Genomic DNA, 23,147 nt, shown 5'->3' on the forward strand with positions numbered 1-23,147 from the left:
TCTTAGATACACGTTTGGGAAGTTGCTCCTTTAGTCCCGACACTAGATGGCGCTGCTTCATTGTGACGCCTCGGTTACGTAAAACTAGATGACGTTTCACTAACTACGTGTTTACTGGTTGGTTGCGCGCAAGTGTTCTGTCAGCACTGACAATGTTTTTAACGAGTGGCGGAAATGAAGTGAAAGGAAGTATATGTCAAGTTCTTTTTTGCGCTCAGGCGGAAGTGTGGATACGGTTACTATGGTGACAAAGCCTTTTAGTCAAGCGAAGCCAAGAGGCCGGGAGTCCAGGTAACGGCGCTGTTTAATCTCCAATTTGGAGGGATGGAAGAGGCAGAAACAGATGGGCTCAAGGTAACTAGGATGTTCATCACCAGTATTACTAAATGTAGCGAAATCATAAGACATTCAAATACTAGCAGACTAGTAGAACTGATTGTTCGTCATATCCAATTAAAGAGGTCGTGCACACAAAGCTGTTTATTTTTTATAATGCTAGCATGGGATTCTTATCCACTTTTCCATACACAATAATAATAATAAAGTTATTTATACATGTGTTTTTCAACTGAAAGCAGAATTTAATATCGTTTTGTCTCCTGAGATAGTGTAGCAGAAGTAAGACCTCCTCCAGGTCTTTGAATTAGCTTGCTTTTGCTACATTGTCTGGGGAGTCAGAACTTCTAGTGCAGAGAATATATAAGCATACATCAGATACTGATTTTTACAGTAGTCACATTTACAAATAACTTTAAAAAATGAATGCTTAAAGGAGAAGGAAACCCTTTCGGCACAAAACCCCTCCCCCCTGGCCTACCTCCCCCCCAGGGCAAATGCCCCTAAGTTGCTACTTACCCCTTGGCGCAGTTCCTCTCCCGTGGAGTTCGCAGGCGCCATCTTCTCCCGTGCTTTCTTCTTCCTGGATAACCCGGCATTTGGCGGCGCATGCACAGTAGGAGCATTTGTCGGTTCAGCTCTACTGTGCATGCGCCGAAAGTCCCAAAGTTGCAGAAAAAATAAATCAGAAAACTTTGTGACTTTTGGCGCATGCGCAGTAGAACTGAACCGGCAAATGCTCCTACTGTGCATATGTCACCAAACCCCCGGGTTATCCAGGAAGAAGATTGCACAGGAGAAGATGGCGCCTGCGAACTCCACGGGAGAGGACCTGCGCCGAGGGGTAAGGGTAAGTAGCAACTTAGGGGCATTTGCCCGGGGAGGGAGCCGGGCCTACGGGGGGAGGGGTTTTGTGCCGAAAGGGTTTCCTTCTCCTTTAATGCATTTCATCTTTGTAGACTATTGACCTGACAGGACTCTCCAGTTTGGAATTTTAGCAGCTTTTTGGTTGCTAAAGTCCAGTTTATCCAAGCAACCAGGCAGCAAGCAGTTTGAATGAGCGACTGGAAGATAAATATATTAGGAGGCATTAATAGAAAGAAAAGTAAGAAAAAGTAACAATAAAACTGTAGTCTTAAAGAGTAATGTTTTTATGGCTGTCAGGGTAGGTGACACCCTCCTTCCCATATCAAAGCTGGAAAAAGGCAGAGAAGGAAGGCGATTAAAGCGGATCTATGGTCAAAAATTTAAATCCCCCTTTGGCTTTGGGGAGTGAATATAAGCATTTTTTCCAATAGCAAATAAGTATTTTTTATTAGCAGTTTTGTATGAGATCACAGTGCAATCATATCCCCCACATTCCTGCTCCAGCTTTAGCATTGCGCAAAACCTTCAAGGCCCGTGGCCGTCTCTTCTTCTTGGCCCACCTGAATATGATTGCACTGCACCTAAAAAACTGCTAATAAAAAATAATTATTTGCTATTGAAAAAATGCTTATATTCACTCCCCAAAGCCAAAGGGGATTTACATTTTTGACCATAGATCCCCTTTAATTTTTAACATATAAAGAAGAATAAGTGAAGCCCAAATGAAAGTTGCTAAGAATAGGCTACTATGTAACATATTAAACATGACTCCTTTAATAATTTCCTTTTGTGGGTCTGTAGTTATGAAATTGATGAGATTGACATTATTTTGGGTGTGAAGGCATTTTGTTTGCTTTGATGCCCACAGGAGAGGCATTTTCTTGCAGACAACAACGCTGCACCACCATAGTAACCCTCAACACATAAATATATTTTTCCCTTATCTCATAAGAAGGTCTCAGATATGGTAACATTTTGACTTTTGCAGACTAAACTGATAGAAAATCAGCCCTACGACGAGAGCCTTGAGGTTAATGACTCTGAAGAAGTTGCAAGTGTTTACACACCAACCCCAAGAAGACCAGGTGAGACAGAATCATAACAATGGGGTGTCTCAAATTATTATAGTACTTTATTTTACTTGCAGTCTGACTTGAGTAAGGTACAGAGAATATTTAGACTTTTTTGCTTGCCATAGCTTTATGGTTATGGTATCTGGGTGAGTACTGTGGATACCATGCAGCATCTCTGTGTTCTTCCAATCTACCAAGTTTTCTTAATAGTTACTTACATATTATGTAACACATTACAATAATAAAAAAGGAATGGCATTAATAATGATTAACCTTAGAGTAGAAAGGCAGAACACATTGTGAAATGCTCCATTCAATGGGGGTGCCGCACGGAGGCTGCATCAAGACCCTAACCAAAACGAATCTGAACCCTATACCCTGCATCAGCAATTTCCATTCACACACCAGTGAGTTCCTGCAGCGTTGGGGTTTCAGATTCGGTTTGGCCAAATCTGTTAAGAAGGGTTTGTACAGAATACTGAATTGGAGGTTTAGGGTCATCCCTAAATATATTCAATGGGGGTGCCTAACACAACGTAACCCCCCCCCCCCCATTGAATTTGAGTTCAAGGAAAGTCTCAAGAATCAATGTTTACTACAATGTACATATTCAAATGAATATTGGGACAGCAACGCCCATTTGAAAGCTGCAAAGAATCAGAAGAAAAAGACATAACTATAAAACTATAAAAATAAATCATGAAACCAACTGAAGAGTTGCTTACAATTGGTTGTTTTATACCAAAATAAAAGTTACTTTAAAGGTGAACCACCCCTTTAAAAAAAATTCTCAATCAGAGTAAAAACCTGGCCGGCCAGGACTCCAATCAATCAATACAAATCCATAAAAATAAATGGTCACTTATAAATACCAATTATATTCAAAACCTTATCAATATCCAAAAGGTCTCCAAAGTTATATATCTGGAGAATAAGATGAAAGGTATTCCTCCTCAAGCAGAGTCTCGGATACTAATATACACAGGGTGTCATACACCGTTATTTGAGGGGCAAAAGGTATGTATTGGGGCATCTCCCCACCACCCTCTTTTAAGCACAAGTGCCCCAAGAAAGTGGACCGCTCTCACCAGATCCTGCGCTCCGGTTTCCAATGTAGCACAATAGTGCGCCCTCCCTCTATGTGAAATCGCTTATCACAAAAGTAATTGTGATCTCTGTAGATGCTCCGCTTTAATCCTCCTCTAACTGCCGATCCAAGTTGGTGCTGGTTGCTGTTCAGCACGTGCGGTCCACTGCAGAATGCAAAACTCTCACACCAAGTCAACCCAAATTGCCGGATTGTAGATTTGGAAGTTTTAATCACTTTTATAAATACTTTTAAGGTTTTGAAGTGACACAGCATCTCTATTCTGCGACGCGTTTCGCCCCTCTAGTTCTTTTTTGCCCATGGCAAAATTTTCAGTGAATTTGCCACCAAATCATGGCATTAAGGACACAAACGACAGCAGTGTCTGGGCCTAGCATGAGATCACTGGTAGGGTGCTAATTTGTTAGATGACTCGACATAAGCTTATTTTTCAAAGCTTTTACAATTTTTCTATCCATTTTTGCCCTCAGGGACAGCAAAGCAACTGTCTGGCAAGGTTAGAGGCATGGCAGATCTTGCTATAAGTAGTGAGGATGAAGAGAGCACGAAGGTAACTATACACATTATTTTACTATATTTTATAGGTTATAAGTGACACATTTTAAACAACTACGTTTTTAAATCTTGTTATACTAATTGGCAAACTATCCAAAATCGGCATTAGGTGGAACAGAAAGTTAAATATAACTTTTAGGCTGTGGCACATTGGATGTATTCTCTGCTGACTAATTTCAGTGGAAAAGTGGTTGAATCCATTATTGCTTCTTCCATGGTACTGTTGCTATACAATGAGATTTTCTATTACCGCACACCTCCTTCCACTTATTCTGCATAGTGGTGCTGGTCTTCCGTTGACCTTGCCAGGTCTCCTTACTGCTTTGTAATTTTGAAAAACGGTCCGCACACACCAATATTGCAGTCGGGGATTGTGCCCCTTTTATTAATGCCACCAACAATCAATCAACGTTTCGGGGGGACACAGCCTCTTCTGAAGAAGGGAGGCTGTGTCCCCCCGAAACGTTGATTGATTGTTGGTGGCATTAATAAAAGGGGCACAATCCCCGACTGCAATATTGGTGTGTGCGGACCGTTTTTCAAAATTACAAAACTGTTGCTATACAGCCTGACATATATTCTAGTGCAGGGATCCCCAACCTTCCTACATGTGAGCCACATTCTAATGTAAAGAAAGTTGGAAAGCAACATAAGCTTGCAAACATTTCCTGGGGCTGCCAGATATGGGCTGTGATTGGCTATACTGGTAGTCCCTATGTCTACAGAAGGTTCTGTTTGGCACTACACCTGGTTTTTATGAACTAAAGCTTGCCTTCAATTAAGCACCTGCTTTCAGGTGATTGAGAGCAACATTCAATGGGTTGGTGAGCAACATTTTGCTGGTGAGTCACTGGTCGAGATCACTGTTCTAGTGTGTTTTTGCACTGAAAATCATCATTAACATGGTAGGGTTATTTAATAAAATCTGAATTTTTCTCATTATTTAAATTAAAAAAGTCAGACCAAACTAGACCGTATTTATTATTAATATTATTATTAATAGCACAATTTAATCGGATCAGGGGAAAACTCAATAAAATCGAGCGAAAACTGGAATCACACGTTTTTTTCTGAAAACCCCAATTTTTTTCGGACTTATTCCAGCGCAGACCACAGAAACTTCCAAATAGTATAAGGACCTCTCCTATTGACTTCTATACAACATTGGCAGGTCTAAGATGGCGGATTTTCAGATTTTGACTTTTTGCAGCATCAGGCTTTAATAAAAAAATTAGCTTGACCGGACTTTAATAAATAACCCCCTAATAGTACACTTTAGTAGTTGTTCTGCCAACGTAGCATGTACCTTATGTTAAGGACACCATTATAGTGGCAGCTTCCTGGGTTTTCAGCACTAAGCACATTTCTGCTAGCAAATGTTGACGGTATAATTGAAAATCACCCTTGTTGGTTTACAATGTTTGGCAGAAGGTGCTAGAAAAGGCATAGGCAATTGGTGCCATTCCATCTGTAATGTCTATGTCACAACTGCCACAAGCTCATTTTATTTACTGTGTATTCATTCCAGAGTGAAAAAAAGAAGAAGCCTGGTAAGCTGGGTCATGTTCGGGGTGCTCGCACACAAGGGCTCACTGATGATGAGGATACAGAAGACACTGAAGGGGATGATGATGACGATGAGGATGATGATGATGATGATGATGATGATGATGAAGAAGGACATGGAACCTCTAATGAAGGGTGAGAGAAAATGAATATATACTTTTATGTCAAAATATAAAGGCATACATTTCTTTGGTGCTATGCTAATGTGAATATATGAAATAATATAATAACATGGAAACTGAATTGTTTATGTTAAAGGAACAGTTCAGTGTATAAATAAAAACTGGGTAAATAGATAGTCTGTGCAAAATTAAATAAATTTTTTTTAATATAGTTAGTTAGCCAAAAATGTAATGTATAAAGGCTGGAGTGAGTGTATGTCTAACATAATAGCCAGAACACTACTTCCTGAGTTTCAGCTCTCTAACTCTGAGTTAATCAGTGACTATAAGGGGGCCCACATGGGACATAAGTGTCCAGTGAGTTTGAAATTGATCCTCCGCATTCAGCTCCGATTCAAAAGCAATAGTTATTGCCCATGTGCCCCACCCTCAAATCTCTGATAACCAAGGGGAAACCAAGAGAGATGAAAAGCAGGAAGTAGTGTTCTGTTCTGTTAGACATCCAGTAACTCCAGCCTTTATACATTCAATTTTTGCCTAACTAACTATATTAGAAACATTTTTTATTTTGCACAGTCTATCTATTTACCCAGTTTTTAATTTTATACTAAACTGTTCCTTTAAAGGAAAATTCTTCCACATAATGTGTGTGTAGAAAATATACATATACATTAGGGATGCACCAAATCCACTATTTTGGATTTGTCCGAACCCCCGAATCCTTATCGAAAGATTTGGCTGAATACCAAACCAAATCCGAATCCTAATTTGCATATGCAAATTACGGGTGGAAAAGGGAACACATTTTTTACTTTCTTGTTTTGTGACAAAAAGTCACGCGATTTACCTCTCCACCCCTAATTTGCATATGCAAATTCGTATTTGGTTCGGCCGGGCAGAAGGATTCAGCCGAATCCTGGATTCGGTGCCTCCCTAATATACATAAACACAAGCTTAGGTGCCTCACTGAAGGTTACACCACAGACTGCATTCAATCGTATTTGATATGTGGTTGAGGCAGCAGCCCTATCTAACTTATACAAGGATCATGTTACACACATTTTATGGACTTATTTATCAAAAATTTAATTTGTGAATGCCTGTTTATTAAATGAGAAATCAACATGTTCTGAAAAAAACCCATACCCCCCAACCCAGGTAGACCCCCCCTCCCCCCAGGCTAACTACCCCCCCCGGGGAGATGCCCCATACTCCATACGTTCCCCTTGCCGCAGATTCTTCCAGCGATGTTCCACGTGTCCATCTTCTGCGTCTTCTGTAAGCTGACTGCGAGATCGATATTTCTGTGCATGCACAGTTGGAGCAGTTTGTCGGCTTGCGCAACTGCGCATGCGCGGAATTACACGGAAATTGACGATCTCGCAGTCAACTTACCGAGGACGGATTACTAATTGGACCTTAAAATATTTTTCAGTGTCAACAGCATTCACAGACACTGTAATGACTGATAGCTGTGCATATTAGCAAATTAAAAAAATATAGAAAACTTTTACTGCCAAGCAATATTTTATCAGCAGATTCCAGACAAATAATATATAGGCATATGTGTGTGTTTTTAGGTTTTTTAGTTAAATATCAAGCATTTATTCCAATGTCAGTATTTTTCTGGTGGCTCTTTCTCACGGCACACACCTAAAAATCGAAAATTTTTTGCATAGTACAGTATTTTCAGAGGTCTCATACCATGCTCCCATTACGAATACCAATTGAGCTTAGCAAACACAACATATCATACTATAGTAATAATGTAAATCTTACTTAATCCAATCAAAACTTAAGCTGTTGGGAGGAATGGCCAAACTAAAATCAATTACAGCTGCTTTATTTATGGCTCTGCATTTGTACATTCTTTTTATTGAGGTAGCATAATGGTAGATACTTTCACTGTGAAATACTTTTTCTCTCTTCCTCTTTTAGTTACAATCCTGCAGACTATGAACACCTTCCAGTGACAGCTGAAATCAAAGAGTTGTTCCAGTATATTACCAGGTAAGAGCAAAGGAAAGCACATAGAGATGATACTAATTCTGCAATTGGCAAAGGAAAAATGGTTCCCAGAAATATTGTGGGCATGGGGCTAGACATATTGTCAGTTTCCCAAGTTCTCCCAGTCATGTGACTTGTGCTCTGATAAACTTCAGTCACTCTTACTGATGCACTGCAAGTTGGAGTGATATCACCCCCCCAATCAGCCCATCAGCAGAACAATGGGAAGGTAACCAGATAACAGCGCACTGGTAGGTATAAGAGCAACACTCAATAGTAAAAATCCATGTCCCACTGCAACACCTTCAGTTACTTTGAGTAGGAGAAACAACAGCCTGCCAGAAGCAGCTCCATAATGCAGCCCTGGCTCTTTCTGAAAGCTTATGACCAGGCAAAATGACCTGAGATGGCTGCCTACACACCGATATTACAAAAATAAAATACACTTGTTGGTTCAGGAATGACATATAGTAAATTATTATTATTATTGAGTAAATTATTTGCAGTGTAATTTAGAAATATAAACTATATGGCATATTCCCATAACATAAATTTGTTCAGTCAGCCAATAGTATATATTGTACGCAATAAAGAAAATGATGTGGACCGCATCAAGGCTCACCCAGTGATTGTGTATGTCCAGACGCTGCCTCTTGCAGGATGCCGGCACCTCCTTGTCGGTATAACTTATCAGCAGAAAAGAATCCCGCTCTCAAAGGCGCTGTACTGTAAATCCACAAAGGGACACGGACTACATCTTCACAAAACTTCAGCTTTAATGGGCGCATTTAGTGATACAATGTGAATAGCGGTGGGTGCTATTTTTTTTACACACACAATCTTCAAGGACTGTGGATGTTCTGGACTTCAGCAGTGATAGGCCCCTGAGTTTGGGGTCATTGTCTTGTTTCAAGGGCATTTGATCTTCAGCATAAGGCAACATGACCTCTTCAAGTATTTTGATGTATTGAAACTGATCCATGATCTCTGTTAAGCGATAAATAAGCCCAACATGTATGAGAAACATCTCCATATCATGATGCTTGAGATATATATATATATATATATATATATATATATATATATATATATATATATATATATATATATATATATATATATACACACACACACAAAATATCAAGGATGAGAAAGGTCCTAATGATGACCAAAACGTTGGCCTCTGATACCATGCTATATTAATAAAAAGAATGTTTTTATAAGGGTGTGCCAGTTGGAAGATATTTTGTATATACCATACCATATCATGTAACCAGACAAAGCAGGCAGTGCACAAGAGGAGAGGTCTGGTGAATAACAGCCTTATTTCTCTTTTTATGCCTCAGATACACTCCACAGGTCGTAGAACTGGACTACAAGTTAAAGCCATTCATCCCAGACTTTATTCCAGCAGTTGGTGACATTGATGCCTATTTAAAGGTGCTTAACAGTACTACTTTATCTCTTCCGTTATGTCAGGATTCTCTCAAAATTTATATTTTAGTAAAATATAGCCAATGGTATTAATATTTTAATTAACTACAATTTTATCTTTCTCTAACCTGAAACTGTATCTGATTAATATTGTTATTTTAAAAATAGTGTCTAAAAGTTGAAAGACATCGGGCTGCCAGTTTATGTGATATTTAGGGACAATTGTTAGAGAGCTGTTTTAGGTGAGGTAGAAGCAGTATTCAAATTGTGAATATGCTTATGCTTCAGAAACCATTTTGTAGTATGTTTTGGGTGGACATCTCTTAACAATAAGGTAGAATACATTGAACCCCTTTTATTCCTATGTTTATATCTGCTTGTGATTATAATACTTCTTGCTATGCAAAGCTAAAATGAGAAATATTGTCCAAAAGCTTTATTAGTATTTCCAAATGTAGTGCCCCTTTAGCAAGTGTGTGACATTTAAATGTAACACCATTGCTCAAGGGGCACTACATTTGGCTAGGTAAATACTAATAAATAAATCTGGGATCTCTCATTCTTTACTGCCCAGGAAACGCTACCCCCCCCATAATCTGTCCTGCCCTCAATCAGCTTAGTTTACACTACACTACACTCCCCTACCCACTGTTTATAGGCAAATACTCAGTGCTCTGCAGGGTACCACTGTCAATGCTTATGCACAGTACTCTGTATACTCAATGCTCTGCAGGGTATAAATGTCAGTGGCACCACTATTCCAGCTTCCTCCACAATCAATTTGGGCATGCAGGTCAGGATAAGAATATATCCATATGTTCATTGTGTACTTGCCCCATTCTCCCGTCACTGTATGGTGTTCTATATCTTCAGAAACCATTTTATGACAATATGTGACTATCACTCATATTATAGGCACATTAAAATGCACCATAATGAAAGAGCAATGCTTTCATAAATGTTGCATTGCATAAATATATAATGATGAACTGTCTAAAGTGAAAAGAGGATTACGATGTAATAGTTCCCTAATCAATATAAAAAGCGCTGATAATGTATTTTTTGTTTTTGGGCCCCTCTTTAGGTAAAGAGAAATGATCATCTCAAATATCAAATGTAAAGAGTCCCCCTGTAGCATCCAGTTGCTTAGAATTACATTTTCTTTCATAATGCATTATGGTAGAGATAAGATTTAATCTAATGAAATATAAAATGCAATTTCAATAAAATTAGTTCCAGCTTCCCTTAAAGGGGTTGTTCAACTTATATTAAATATTTTATAGACTGTCCTTAACAACTTCTCCATTGGTCTTCATTTTATTATATAAATAGTTTTTTTTTTAAACTCTTTTTAGCTTTCGAATGAGGGTCACTGACCCCTCAGTCAAAAGAAAATGCTATATGAGGCTACAGTTTTGTTATTTTTACTTTTTATTTCCTAACTTTACTATTCAGGCCTCTTTCTATTCAGGGTTCTCATTCGAATTTCTGCCCCGTTGCTTGGATAAATTGGACTCTAACTGGAGTGGTGCTAAATAATTTTAAAACCTCAAAAGAATCAATGCCAAATTACCTCAGAATTTTATACTAAAAGTTAATTTATAGGAGAACTACCCCTAAAAAGAGGTTCTTGGTCAATTTGCTGAGTGATTTTGGTCGGTGAAGCCATTAAAACATTACTTGGTTGTCTTTGTTCCAGTAAAGCATCTATTATGTAATGGGACAATTATCCACTATATATCACTACTCTAGGAGCAGTATTAGAACAAAATAATGCTATAAAAATAAGTCAATGATGCCCACTGGCAGGCTGCGGGACATAAACATCTTAGGGAGGTCCTTGTGGAGCACCACATCCATCTATATCTAGTCTGATTGCTCTATAAACTCTGTTAGCGCTAGCTCTTCAGCGGGTTGCATTCTTTCTGCATCATCATCATCATCATGGAAGCAAAATACACACACAGTAGCTCCTGAAATGAAGTGATTGTGTTAAAAAAAAAAAAGAGGCTTTAGTTTTTGTTCAACCCACTGAATTAAAGCTGAAAGTCTTGAGTTGTTTCATTTAATATTTATTGTGGTAATGAACAGAACCAAAATTATAAAAAAAGGTTGTCTGTCCAAATATTTATGGACCTAACTGTATATTAAATGGATTAATTTAATAACTTAATTAACTTAATAACATTGTTCCTTATAGGTGCCAAGGCCAGATGGGAAGCCAGATAACCTTGGTTTACTTACCCTAGATGAACCTTCCACTAGACAATCTGACCCTACAGTTATGGCTCTTTGGCTATCTGAGAACTCCAAACAGCACAGTGTAACAGTAAGTTCCATCGCATGTATCCTATTCGTAGGACTGGGGTGGGAAAGTTAAAATCCTTAAAGGGGTTCCAAACCAATATTTGACCCACATAACACAGAAACCCCTAATATACCCATCACCGTTGCATGTTTCTTCAAAATGTTTGAATAAATGCCATTTTCTATGCTGCAATGCAGCTGTTTAACGGTTCTTCTCTTTCTGCATTATTTGAAATCCTGAAATGTAGATTAGAAGTCAGCACTCACCCTTAAGGTATATTGGATGCAGGTGCAAGTCTGAGGTGGCCACTTCCACCCGTTCTGTAAACAAATTCGATGAACAGACAGCACCACACGTGAGATATATTCTTAAAAGGCCTTTATTCCAAAAGGGCTTATTTCAAGACAGACAAGCAGCAGCGACGTTTCAGGCTCACAATCGCCTTTTTTCAAGCAACTTGAAAAAAGGCGATTGTGAGTCTGAAACGTCGCTGCTGCTTGTCTGTCTTGAAATAAGCCCTTTTAGAATAAAGGCCTTTTAAGAATATATCTCACGTGTGGAGCTGTCTGTTCATCTAATTTATTTGAAATCCTGGTCATCTCATTTATTTGAAATCCTGGCAGGGAAGGAGGGACTAAACACTGATGTTACAAATTGTAACAACTTCTCCACAGCTTACAGACAGCATGCAGGAACTACATACCCCACAATGCATTGCACTGTGATGTTCTGTTCCTTATTGAACACTTGTGCAGGGAATTGTGGGGTTTGGAGGATGCAGGCTGAGGACAGCTGACTGTTGATAGAAAGTAAGAGTAGTCAGACAGATAAGCAGGGGAGAAGGGGGCTAGGCTTAGGGAACTGTTGCAAACCATTACAAATCAGGAAAAGTCTGCATATTTTTTAATTGATGTATATTACAAAGTTGCTTGAAATTGTTTACTTTTCAAAAAGCTTAAGTTACGTTTGTGTGGAGTTCCCCTTTAACCATTTTTGGTATCACAAGATCGCAAATTCTGGTGGGATATACACTCTGCCACCACTGCTTCCAATCTGGTCCAGCTAAGCATAGATTGCAAGAGATGGAAAGGAGTATATTGTGTTTAAGTTGTGGATGTGTGATGATAAACAATAAATAATCGCTTCTGCAAATGTCACGTGTCAAAACTACCTATCTTGTCTCTCATATTGTTTAATGAGATTCTGTCATGATTTTTATGATGTAGTTTTTATTTCTAAATTACACTGTTTACACTGCAAATAATTCACTCTACCATGTAAAATTTCATTCCTAACCCAACAAGGGAATTTTTTTTAGTTGGTGTGTAGGCAGCCATCTCAGGTCATTTCGTCTGGGCATGTGCTTTCAGAAAGAGACAGTGCTGCTCTATGGAACTGCTTTCTGACAGGCTATTGTTTCTCCTACTCAATGTAACTGAAGGAGTCGCAGTGGAACATGGATTTTTACTATTGAGTGCTGTTCTTAGGGAGCTGTTATCTGGTAACCTTCAGATTATTATACTGATAGGTTGCTGGGGGGAGGGAGGGGATGATAATACTCCAACTTGCAGTGCAGCAGTAAAGAGTGCAAGTATCAGAGCACAAGTCACATTACTGGGGGCACATGGGAAACTGACATGTCTAGCCAAATGTCAGATTTCAAAATTAAATATTACATTTCTTTCCCTTTTAAAAAACAGATTTCAGAGCAGAAGTCTGCGGGAGCAGCACTTTTAACTGATGCATTTTGACATTATCCCTTTAACTCAACCCAAGAATTAAAAAAAGCCCCTATCTAGTAAGCGAGATAGTCCCCCCCCCGACCCCCCCGCTATCCTTTCGCAGAGTTCAATAGGTCTGAAAATATCTGTAACATTTTTGCCACCTAACAGTGCAGAGTCAGCACAGCGGAGCATGTGGGTGCCATCTTCTGGATCACAAGTCTTCATCTGTAACAGAGCGCTGTACTGGCGCGTTCGCAGTTGGAGCACCAAAAGTCACGGAAATTGCAGAAGAGGACCCTAAAAAACCTAAAGATTCGGAAGATGGCGCCCACATGCTCCGCTGCGCTTACTTTGCATTGTTAGGTGGGAAAAATTTTACGGACGTTTTCAGACCTATTGAACTCTGCGAGGGGAAGCAGGGAGGGGAGACTGTTTTGCTTACTAGGTAGAGGCTTTTTATAATTCTTAGGTTGAATTCTCCTTTAATAAACAGCGGTGTCAAGTAATTAAAACGTTGCACCATGTGGCATTAACTTTATTATTCTGATTGTGCTTTACCTCCACTGTTGTTATAGCACGTGTGGATACAAGAGATATAGTATTTTTAAGGTAAAAATACTGGTACAGATATGGGATCCTTTATCCAGAAAGCTCCAAAATGGGGCAAGGCCATCTCTATTGTAAGCTAATATTTATATTTTTTAAAAATCATTTCCTTTTATTGTGTAATAATAAAACAGTGCTTGGCTCCCTGCTAAGCAGCGTGCATCAATATTGGTGACAAAACAATCTTATTGGTTTTATTTAAAGTTTATTTTTTAACAGGTTAAAGGTATTGTGATCTAAATTACAGAAAGATCCTTAATCCAGAAAACCCATGGTCTCAAGCATTCTGGATAATAGATCCTATATCTGTAGTGAGATTTCCGTTTATATTAAAGAGATAGTTACTACTGTAAAAAGCCACTAGCCTGCTGTAGTGAATATTTAATAATTTAGTTTACATATGAGTCACTGCTATGCAGTGCACTACTGACACACAGCACAGTTCATTTTTTTGCAGTAAGGAAAAGAATGGTAGATTGAGCACACTAATAATTGTTTGTGAAAATACACAATTCAGTTATCTCCCTTTACACCATCTATTTTTTCCCCTCCAAACAGCAACAGATTAAAGTCAAAACTTTAGAGAATGCTGAGCGAAATAGCAAAGCCATTGATGCCTGGATTGAGAGCATTAGTGAACTTCATCGCTCAAAGCCTCCTGCTACTGTTCATTATACTCGGTAAGAACAGAAATTTCTGTTAGAAAAATCTAGGCAGTGTTCTCATAGGGAAAGTACATCCTTTTAACACTACCAGACTGATCTCTGTGTAGGAAATGTTTAGTTATGATGCCCTCAATTTGTGCACCCAGTTAGGTTAACTCTGTATGTATTTTTAACCTATTGGCGCAAATTTTATACTTATTTTTTTTACCTATTGGCATTTTATCTGTTAGAATCTGCTGCCGCAGATTTTATACATATTTTTACCTTTAACTCTGCACTTAATGTTTTATTTCTATAGATCTATGCCTGACATTGACACCTTAATGCAGGAGTGGCCATCAGAGTTTGAAGAGCTCCTTGGAAAGGTGACACAACCCAACTCCCATGTGGCTGAAGCCATTTAGTCACACACACACATATACACACATATACAGACAGCACGGAGCAGTCATGGAACTTAATTTATGTGCAAAGCTTTAATGGTGTAAGTCGACGTTTCAGTCCTGCACAGAGGACCTTTATCAAGACATCATAAACAGTTCCCCAAACCAACTGAAATAGTCATTAGTGAGTGAAAATTGGCCCCTAAATCCCACCACCTTGACACCACTGCTGTAAAGTATACAATGTGGATTACATCGCCGTGTGTAGGTTGTTAAATTGATCATCAGAGGGAAATTTGAGTTGGTAAAGTAACAGTGTGTATATACAAAGGAGATAATTTAAAGTGCAGCAAAGTAGAATGTCAAAGTGGTATGTAAAATCATAAAACACATGGCCATGGAAAAGAAAAGGGAAACAGAGTAGAATGAAGTCAAATAAATATAGATAAGGAGAAATGAGAGGAGGAGTTGTGACCACCACATACATAGCCTTCAGCACCACCATAGCAAAGTGGCAGCCTTTTTGTACCATTGGAGTGTCATGCGGATATCCTGGAACCCAAATATTTGAAAAGCCTCCTTAAAGTGGACCTGTCACCCAGACATAAAAAGCTGTATAATAAATGTCCTTTTCAAATTAAACATGGAACCCAAATAATTTTTTTATTTAAGCATTCATAGCTGTTGTAAACTCTTTTAAAAATCTCAGCTGTCAATCAAATATTGTCTGCCCCTCCTCTATGCCTTAGGCATAGAGGCGGGGCAGACAATTACTTTCACTTTCAGCACTTCCTAGATGTAACTGCTCTCCACACATTCCCCCAGTTCTCGTAACCATTTAATTGTGTAGCCAGTGCATGGGAATGGACATCGGGTTCCCCATTCTGGTGCACAAACAAGATTCTGAGATGATGCAAGACTTGCCTTAATAACAGTGTCCACAAAATGGCTGCTGCCTGCTTGTTATAATTATGAATTCCCAGACTGAAGGAAAAAAGATCCAAATAATTTATATAGTGTAATTAAAGTTAATTTTGCTTGACTGATGTGTTAAAATAGGATTTGGAATTATTTTTTTGGGTGAGAAAAGATATAAGGGCAAAGAGTGGCACTATACCTGGTTTCGCAAGACTGTACATTTTTCATGAATACCCATGCTGGGCAATAGGGGGCACCATAGAGCACAGGTTGCTCTGTATAACAGGAGATCCACAAACTGGGGACCATGGTACCAACAGCCACAGCATAGGGAGAGCTGGGAGTGGCATACTCAGGGCTCAGACAGGCAGCAATACACACATTAGTATATAAGCAGCTTTTTTCTCAGAGAAATGAAAACCTTAAATGAGGGACAAGTTAGCCTATTTTTGGAGGCAAATCATGGTCCTATGAGCTGCCAAGTAAGGATTTATAGTGAGCTGATATGATATGTGATGTGTCAAGGCCAGGGTAACCAGTGGGGTCATACAGTGGGAAAACGAGTAGAGAAGAGAAAAAAAAATGGGGTAAAAAGTAGAAAAATAGAAAGAAAAAAGGGGAATAATTTACAGGGCCAGGGTCATACTGAGTTCAAGTGTACAGATGTGTGTGCTTCAACCACCTCATATAAGTTCCTTTCGGTCAGAGTGCAAAGCAGCGTACAGGCCCTTGCCATGGGCCAAATATATAGCAGAAGAGAAAAACTGCAGCACCTCTTGTTTGCAAAATGTGAAAATTTATTACAATTGGTCAGTAACAAGTTGTCAAACAAAATGGCTCCTTCATGCTTGCTATAATTATGAGTTCCCAGACTGATGGAATCAAGATTCAAATAATTTATATAGTGTAATTAAAGTTCATTTTGCTTGACTAACATGATAAAATAAGATTTAGATTTTTTTTTTGCTTTGCTACCGTTGCTTCCTATGAGACTTATTTTGTGACTGTTATTGTCCATCCATCTACAAAATATTTGTTAAGGTGCTTGGTCGAATAAATGCATATGGTTGGTAAGGACCAGCATTTAAAAAACTCATTATTTCACATATCACCTGTGTCCAACGTTTCGGTCCACATTGGGACCTTGATAAAGTGGTATGTGACATAATGAGTGTTTTTTGAATACAAGATATTTTTATATATATATAAATATAAATGTATATATATATTTATTTTATCTATTTTGGCTTTCATTTAAGATCAGTCTGCCAGCAGCCGACATAGATTGTGATCTTCCTTCATACATTGATATGATTTGTGGTAAGAATTGACCTGCAAGATGAATCTTGCAACAATGCAGTTTTCTAGAGTTACTGATTAGTAAGTAGCACTTGAAATGAACAGCATGAAAATGTCGTTGGCTTTCACATGGCGACATCTGATAAAATATAACCCACACAATCTGATCAAAATTTCCCATACAGTTTTACCATTCATACCCAAGGTGTCTTTTTTTTTTTTTTTTTTTTTTTTTTTTTTTTAAAAAAAGTCTGATATGTTTTCTGTACCCTATTCAGGTATCCTTGATATTCCTGTATACAAAAGTCGGATACAGTCTCTGCATGTGCTTTTCTCCCTCTACTCTGCATTTAAAAATTCCCAGGTTAGTAAAAACATTTTTTCTTCTCTATGCCTACATTACAGATAGAAAGCAACACCTCCTTCACTTTTAAAAAACATCTGGGCCTAATTAGTGTGTCAATATAGGGCTCATGTCCAGGCACAGATTTGTGGGCAGGCCACAAAGGCCCTGGCCTAGGGTGGCAAAGTTCAGAGGGTGGCCTGCTGGCTGCATCTGATCTAGTGCCATTGATCGAGGGAACTGAAGAGAGTATGTGAGGGAGATGTGAGCAGGGTGGGGTTGGGGGGAAAGATAGGGTGCTAGTGGCCATGGGGCACATCAGCATTAAATCTAGCCCCACTCATGGGCAATATTCTTTGCTGGCAAAGAGACCAGTAGAAGTTCTTGTCGTTATTTTTAATTGATGTCTAACATATCAGGACTAAGTTCTGTAAACGTAAACATGCTTGTGGTTAATCCCAAATAAGATAGGTATGTCCTTTAAATGAGGACCATGGGAGTTGTATATCAACAACTGTTGTTGATGTTTGTCTTAAATATGTAATGACTAGTAGCAGCAGGTGGATTCTATACATTAAAGGGGAACTCACCCAATTATATATATAATATGTATTTATATGTAATTGTTACATCAGCGCCACCTGCTGGCCAGTGTCCAACCATGAAGTAGTCGAGGAAGTTGTCTGGAGAAAGAAAAGGTCTAATGTTCTTCTACTTAGGAAAGATGTGAGAAAAGGTTTCTAATGATTTTCCTAATAGAACATCGGGCCACTTCCTCGACTACTTTATGGTCAGAAACTGACCAACAGGTGGTGCTGTTGTAACAAAATATATTCCTATTAACAGTACAAAAAATAATGAATGTAAATTGCAAAAGTGCTTAGAACAACACTCCTCAAATTTAAATTCACTTACTTTAAAGGATTATTTATCCTTTAAGACTCGTGAAAATGTATACTAATCATTTAATAATTGTAGAAATTGTAGAAGGATTGGCTGGAGGAGACCTGATTTCTGCTACATTGTTTAACTAGTCAATTACATGTGCCAGTACCTGTGGCAGCCATATGTGCTCAAGCCATAATACCCCAACCAACATGTTTAACAGATGAGCTGGTATACTTTGGATCTTGGGCAGTTCTTTTTCATCTCCACCGTTTCCTCTTGCCATCACTCTGATACAGGTTAAAGGGACTTCCAAACTAAAAAGAGGCCCACATAATACAGAAACCCCTAATATACCCATCACAGTTACCAGTTTCTTCAAAAAGTATGAATAAATGCAATTTTCTATGCTGAAATCCAGCTGTTTAACAGTTCTTGTCTTTCTGCACTGATGTTACAAACAACTTCTCCACGGCTTACAGACAGCATGCAGGAACTACATAACCCACAATGCATTGCCCTGTGATGTTCCTTTCCTTATTGAAATCACGTGTGCAGGGAATTGTGGGATTTGGAGGATGCAGGCTAAGGACAGATGGCTGCTGATACAAAGTAACAGTAGTCAGCCAGCTCAGCAAAGTAGTCAGGAAAGCAGAAGAGCAGGGAACTGTCAGAAACCATTAAAAAAATTATGTATATTGCAAAGTTGCATGAAATTTTATTTACTTTTCAAAAAGCTTAAGTTATGTTTGTGTGGAGTTCCCCTTTAATCTTAGTCTCGTCTGTCCATAACACCTTTTTTCCAGAATTTTGCAGGCTCTTTTTAGTACAGGTTTGGGACCTGTTATCCGGAATGCTTGGAACCAGGGGCTTTCTGTATAATGGATTGTTCTGTAATTTTTATCTTCATACCTTGTCTTCTAGAGAATCATGTAAACATGAAATAAACCCAATAGGCGGGTTTTGCTTCCGAAAAGGATTAATTATATCTTAGTTTGGATTAAGCACAAGGTACTGTTTTATTATTACAGAGAAAAAGGAAATCATTTTAAAAAATGTGGATTACTGGTGGTTTGCATCTTGCAGTGTAGCCTCCGTATTTCTGTTCATGAAGTCTTCAGCAGATAATAGTCTCTGACAAAGACACAGCAGCCTCCTGAAGTGTGTTTCTGATTTGTTGGACAGGCGTTTGAGGATTTTTCTTTACCATAGTGAGGATCCTTCTGTTATTATAGACAAATACAAGAGTCCTCTGCACTCAACCCATTATCAATATATTTAAGACAGAGACATTTTGTGCATACTGCTACTGAAAAATGCCTTACCCTTTAAACAAAACAGGGATTGTTTGTCCATATATTGCAATATATTTAAGCTGGCCAACTACGTCAAAGTCATCCCATATCTGGCCAGTCCTACGCTTAATTTTCATCTGATTCATTAAGAATTCAATTGCTTAATTATACATTTTACAAAGGGACTAAGTTTTACCTGCAACTTACTAGCTGCTTTCAAAGTAAAACTCCCAAACTTGGCTACCCTTTTATTAGACACCAGTGGGATCACCTGACTATAGCTGGGAAGGGTGGGGGCTACAACATGGAGCTGGTCACTGCTCCTGTATAACTATAACAACCAAGGGAAAGTTGTGCTCACCACTAATTTTTAAAACCTTCTGTTATTAGCAGTGGAGGTCTTCCTTGGCCTACCAGACCCTTTGCAGTACATTCTTTCTTCTTAATGATATTCTATACAGTTGACTTTGGTAATCCTAAAGTTTGACCAATGGTTTTATTCTTGTTTTTCATAATACAGTAGCTTTTTTTGACTTTCATTGGCACAGCTTTTCTCCTCTTGTTGACCAATAGCAACTACAGGCTCCAAATGGTAGAAGCAAGCCTAGTATCCTATTCCTGCACTAATTAAGAAATGCAACACACCTGAGTAATCACAACCAATGCAAAGCCGATTGTCTCAAACATTATGGTGCCCTGAAATTGTTGTTGTTGTAATTTCTACATGGTAAAACTGAAATATATGCAAATAACATAAAGTCTGGAATGTGCCTTTGTAATCATGTCTGAGTTGTTTGATTTACACACCAGGACCTTAGTTGTCTGCTCACATAGGGCAGAGGTAATGCAGCATGGAAACACTAGGTCACTGGTGCGACTCCAGGCAGGATATTACAGTTTGGTTCTTGTGAGGTAGATAATTAAATTGCTCATTTTCAAGCCCCTCTACAAGTCCAGTATGCAAGGGAATTTATTTTTGAGCTAGCAATTTCTACCTTGCATGGAGGAGCTTCAATTTCTCTGTTTGGCCCACAAAATCACAAAAACCTTCCCTTTTTCATGATTAAAATAATAGGGATAAAGTATGTTCACACAAGCTACTAGAATAACTCATGTCATAAAGGGACAAGAGTGACCATTTAATTTAAGATAGGAATGTGTGGTCCTTTTTTAAATTGTTTTTGTAACTCAATCCATATTTCTTTTCTGCAGCATTTCAAAGACTTGGCAGAGGGAAAAAAAGACAGAAGCTCTTCTGGAAATTCTATTCCTCCCAATGGAGAAACAGATACCATGAATCTTAACTAAACATCTGACTTCCTACCAATGCACTGCACACATTATCCAGCCTGTTGTTGATGCATAGTGTGGCAGCTACAATAGCACTGTTTAACTTTCCCTGTCAGAATAACCATCAGTATGTTTGTGATATATTCAAGGAATACTGTCATCACATATTTATTTTAAAGCCCAGAGTCCCCAGATGTTGTTGGATACAATACTAGATTTATACAATACCAAAGGTTTTATCCCTTAATTATATGTTGAAGAATGCTGAAAGTCCAGCAAACATCTGGGAGTCAACAATTAGAAACTACTTTTATAATTAAATACTAAATGAATCTGCTTGAACTTCCCATAAAATCATTCTATCCTCCACCCAAACACTTCCTAGACCTTTTATAAGAGTACGTGCAATTACACATCTCCGTTGAATGCAGCTAACTACCAGCAAGTGGTAAAGCAAGTGAGTAAACAGGCAGTTACTCCCCTTAGTGTCTCTGTTACAATGACGTAGTAAAAGTCCACATAAGAATGTAGTATGTGTGAACTCAGGGGAGTAACTGTGTACTCACTTGATTTACCCCTTGTCTGTAATTCATATGAGACATGTAGTTTCACGTAATAGAAATTTTCTGTACAGCACCTTATAGTGTAAAAATGCCTTTTTTCAAGTTTTCATGGCAAAATCTGGTCGGCAACGTTTCAGGCCTTAGTGTGGCCTATTATCAAGTTCATGTAGTTTCACGTACACTCAAAGTGCCCGTTTTTTAAAATCTATTTTGGTTTCATTTATTGTGTTGACTTGCTTTTTAATAAGAGAGAAGCGCACGGTTATAATGTTCTATTTTTCTTCCTAGATCCTGCATAAAAAATACTCACTGCCCTCCTCTTTACATGCATGCTGCTTACTCTAGGGCCCAAACCAAGGGAACGTTGGCTGTGTATCTAGGAAAGGTATGAGCTGTGTTTCCCGCTAGCAGCGGTGGGAGAAATAAATAAGCCAGGCTTAATAATTAGAAACCATTAAAGGAGAAGTTAAGAGGAAAGACTAAGATGGGTGAGAAAAGTGGACAGTAGAAAAGGGAATGTAAAGAAAGGAAACAACCAAAATAAATTTGGAAGTAAGAAAATGGAACATGGACTATTGTTGGTATTTATTTGCTTGCAATCCTTTTTTTCAATCTACTCTGCCTTCGCTTCATGATTTTTTTATTTTTTAAATCACTTTCATTACATTCACCGAGGCTGGTATTTTTTTCCAACTTCTCACTAATTTCATAGGGTTGTGGGAGGAATGTATTGCTCCATGCAGTCGTAGTAACATTTCCAGTAGTAGATAAAACTTAAAGGGGTTGTTCACCTTCAGACACTTTTTTCAGTTCAGTTGGTTTCCAGATAGTTCACCATAAACAAAACTTTTTCCAATCACTTTCTATTTGTGACCGTTTTTCATCTTCTAAAGCAACTCTTTATCTTTGTCCCTGCTGAGCAGAATCTCTGGGTTTCATTACAGGCAGCTGTTAGAATTGATACAATAGTTGTTAATTCTCCAGAGATGCTGCTGAGAAATGTATCAACTTAATGTTCCAAAATTGTAACAGTTCAGAGTCTGCACCTGATTTACTGAGCTGCTAGAATCAAACACCAGAGACACGAACATTCAACTTTAATTTTGGGAAAACTATAAAAATAAAAGATGCAAAGCAATTGAAAATAGTCTTTGTTTATGGTGAACAATCTGAAAACAACTAAACTGACAAGTGTTTGGAAGGTGAACAACCCCTTAAACCAAAACCGCACTAAGAAGTTATTTTTCAAGTTAAAGAAAATACTTTATCCTGATTTCCTTATCCTTTAAACTGCATAATTTCCGGCTCTGCTGTTTTGGGAGGACGGGTCACAAAATTCAAGTACTGGATACATGCCTCGTTCTATGAACATTCTTATCTATAGATTTAGTGTGCTATTGATATTTAAAATCCTTTGTAAAATAAATATTTAAAAACAGGTTGGCCTGACAAATTCTGTATTTTTTTCGGTAATGAAACTAAAGTTACCTGTTGGATTCAGGTTCAGTTCGGGATTTGACATAAGTGGAATGGCTGGCTGCTGCTGGCAAGGATTTTGTGCACATTTTCAGTTAAGTAGTATGCAAGGCAACATTTATGTCTATACTACATTCCTCAACACTAGATAAATCCCTTTTAACCTTCACATTTTTGGAAGCTGCCTTTTAGTTATCAAATCAGTGGATTGCAATAAACCCATGTTAATTACAAGAACAGTTATACACATCTTAAATATCTAATAATAATTATATTATCTAATTGATATGTCACACATTTCATAACTTCCCTTTTCTTAACAAC

At 38.3% G+C, this 23,147-nt stretch overlaps 1 protein-coding gene across 1 annotated transcript; it reads left to right on the plus strand.

The window, feature by feature from the left end:
* Positions 1-131: 131 nt before the first annotated feature.
* Positions 132-21,913, plus strand: ift46.S (intraflagellar transport 46 S homeolog). Its single transcript, XM_018241998.2, is given in 13 exon segments — positions 132-292; positions 295-354; positions 2,192-2,288; positions 3,855-3,934; positions 5,468-5,640; positions 7,566-7,637; positions 8,981-9,074; positions 11,269-11,397; positions 14,265-14,386; positions 14,670-14,736; positions 16,932-16,992; positions 17,250-17,335; positions 20,707-21,913. Coding segments are annotated over 13 exon segments (1,236 nt in total). The 5' UTR covers positions 132-193; the 3' UTR covers positions 20,803-21,913.
* Positions 21,914-23,147: the final 1,234 nt, after the last annotated feature.

The sequence above is a fragment of the Xenopus laevis genome, chromosome 7S (genome assembly GCF_017654675.1).
Source record: "Xenopus laevis strain J_2021 chromosome 7S, Xenopus_laevis_v10.1, whole genome shotgun sequence".
NCBI classification, from domain to species: Eukaryota; Metazoa; Chordata; class Amphibia; order Anura; family Pipidae; genus Xenopus; species Xenopus laevis.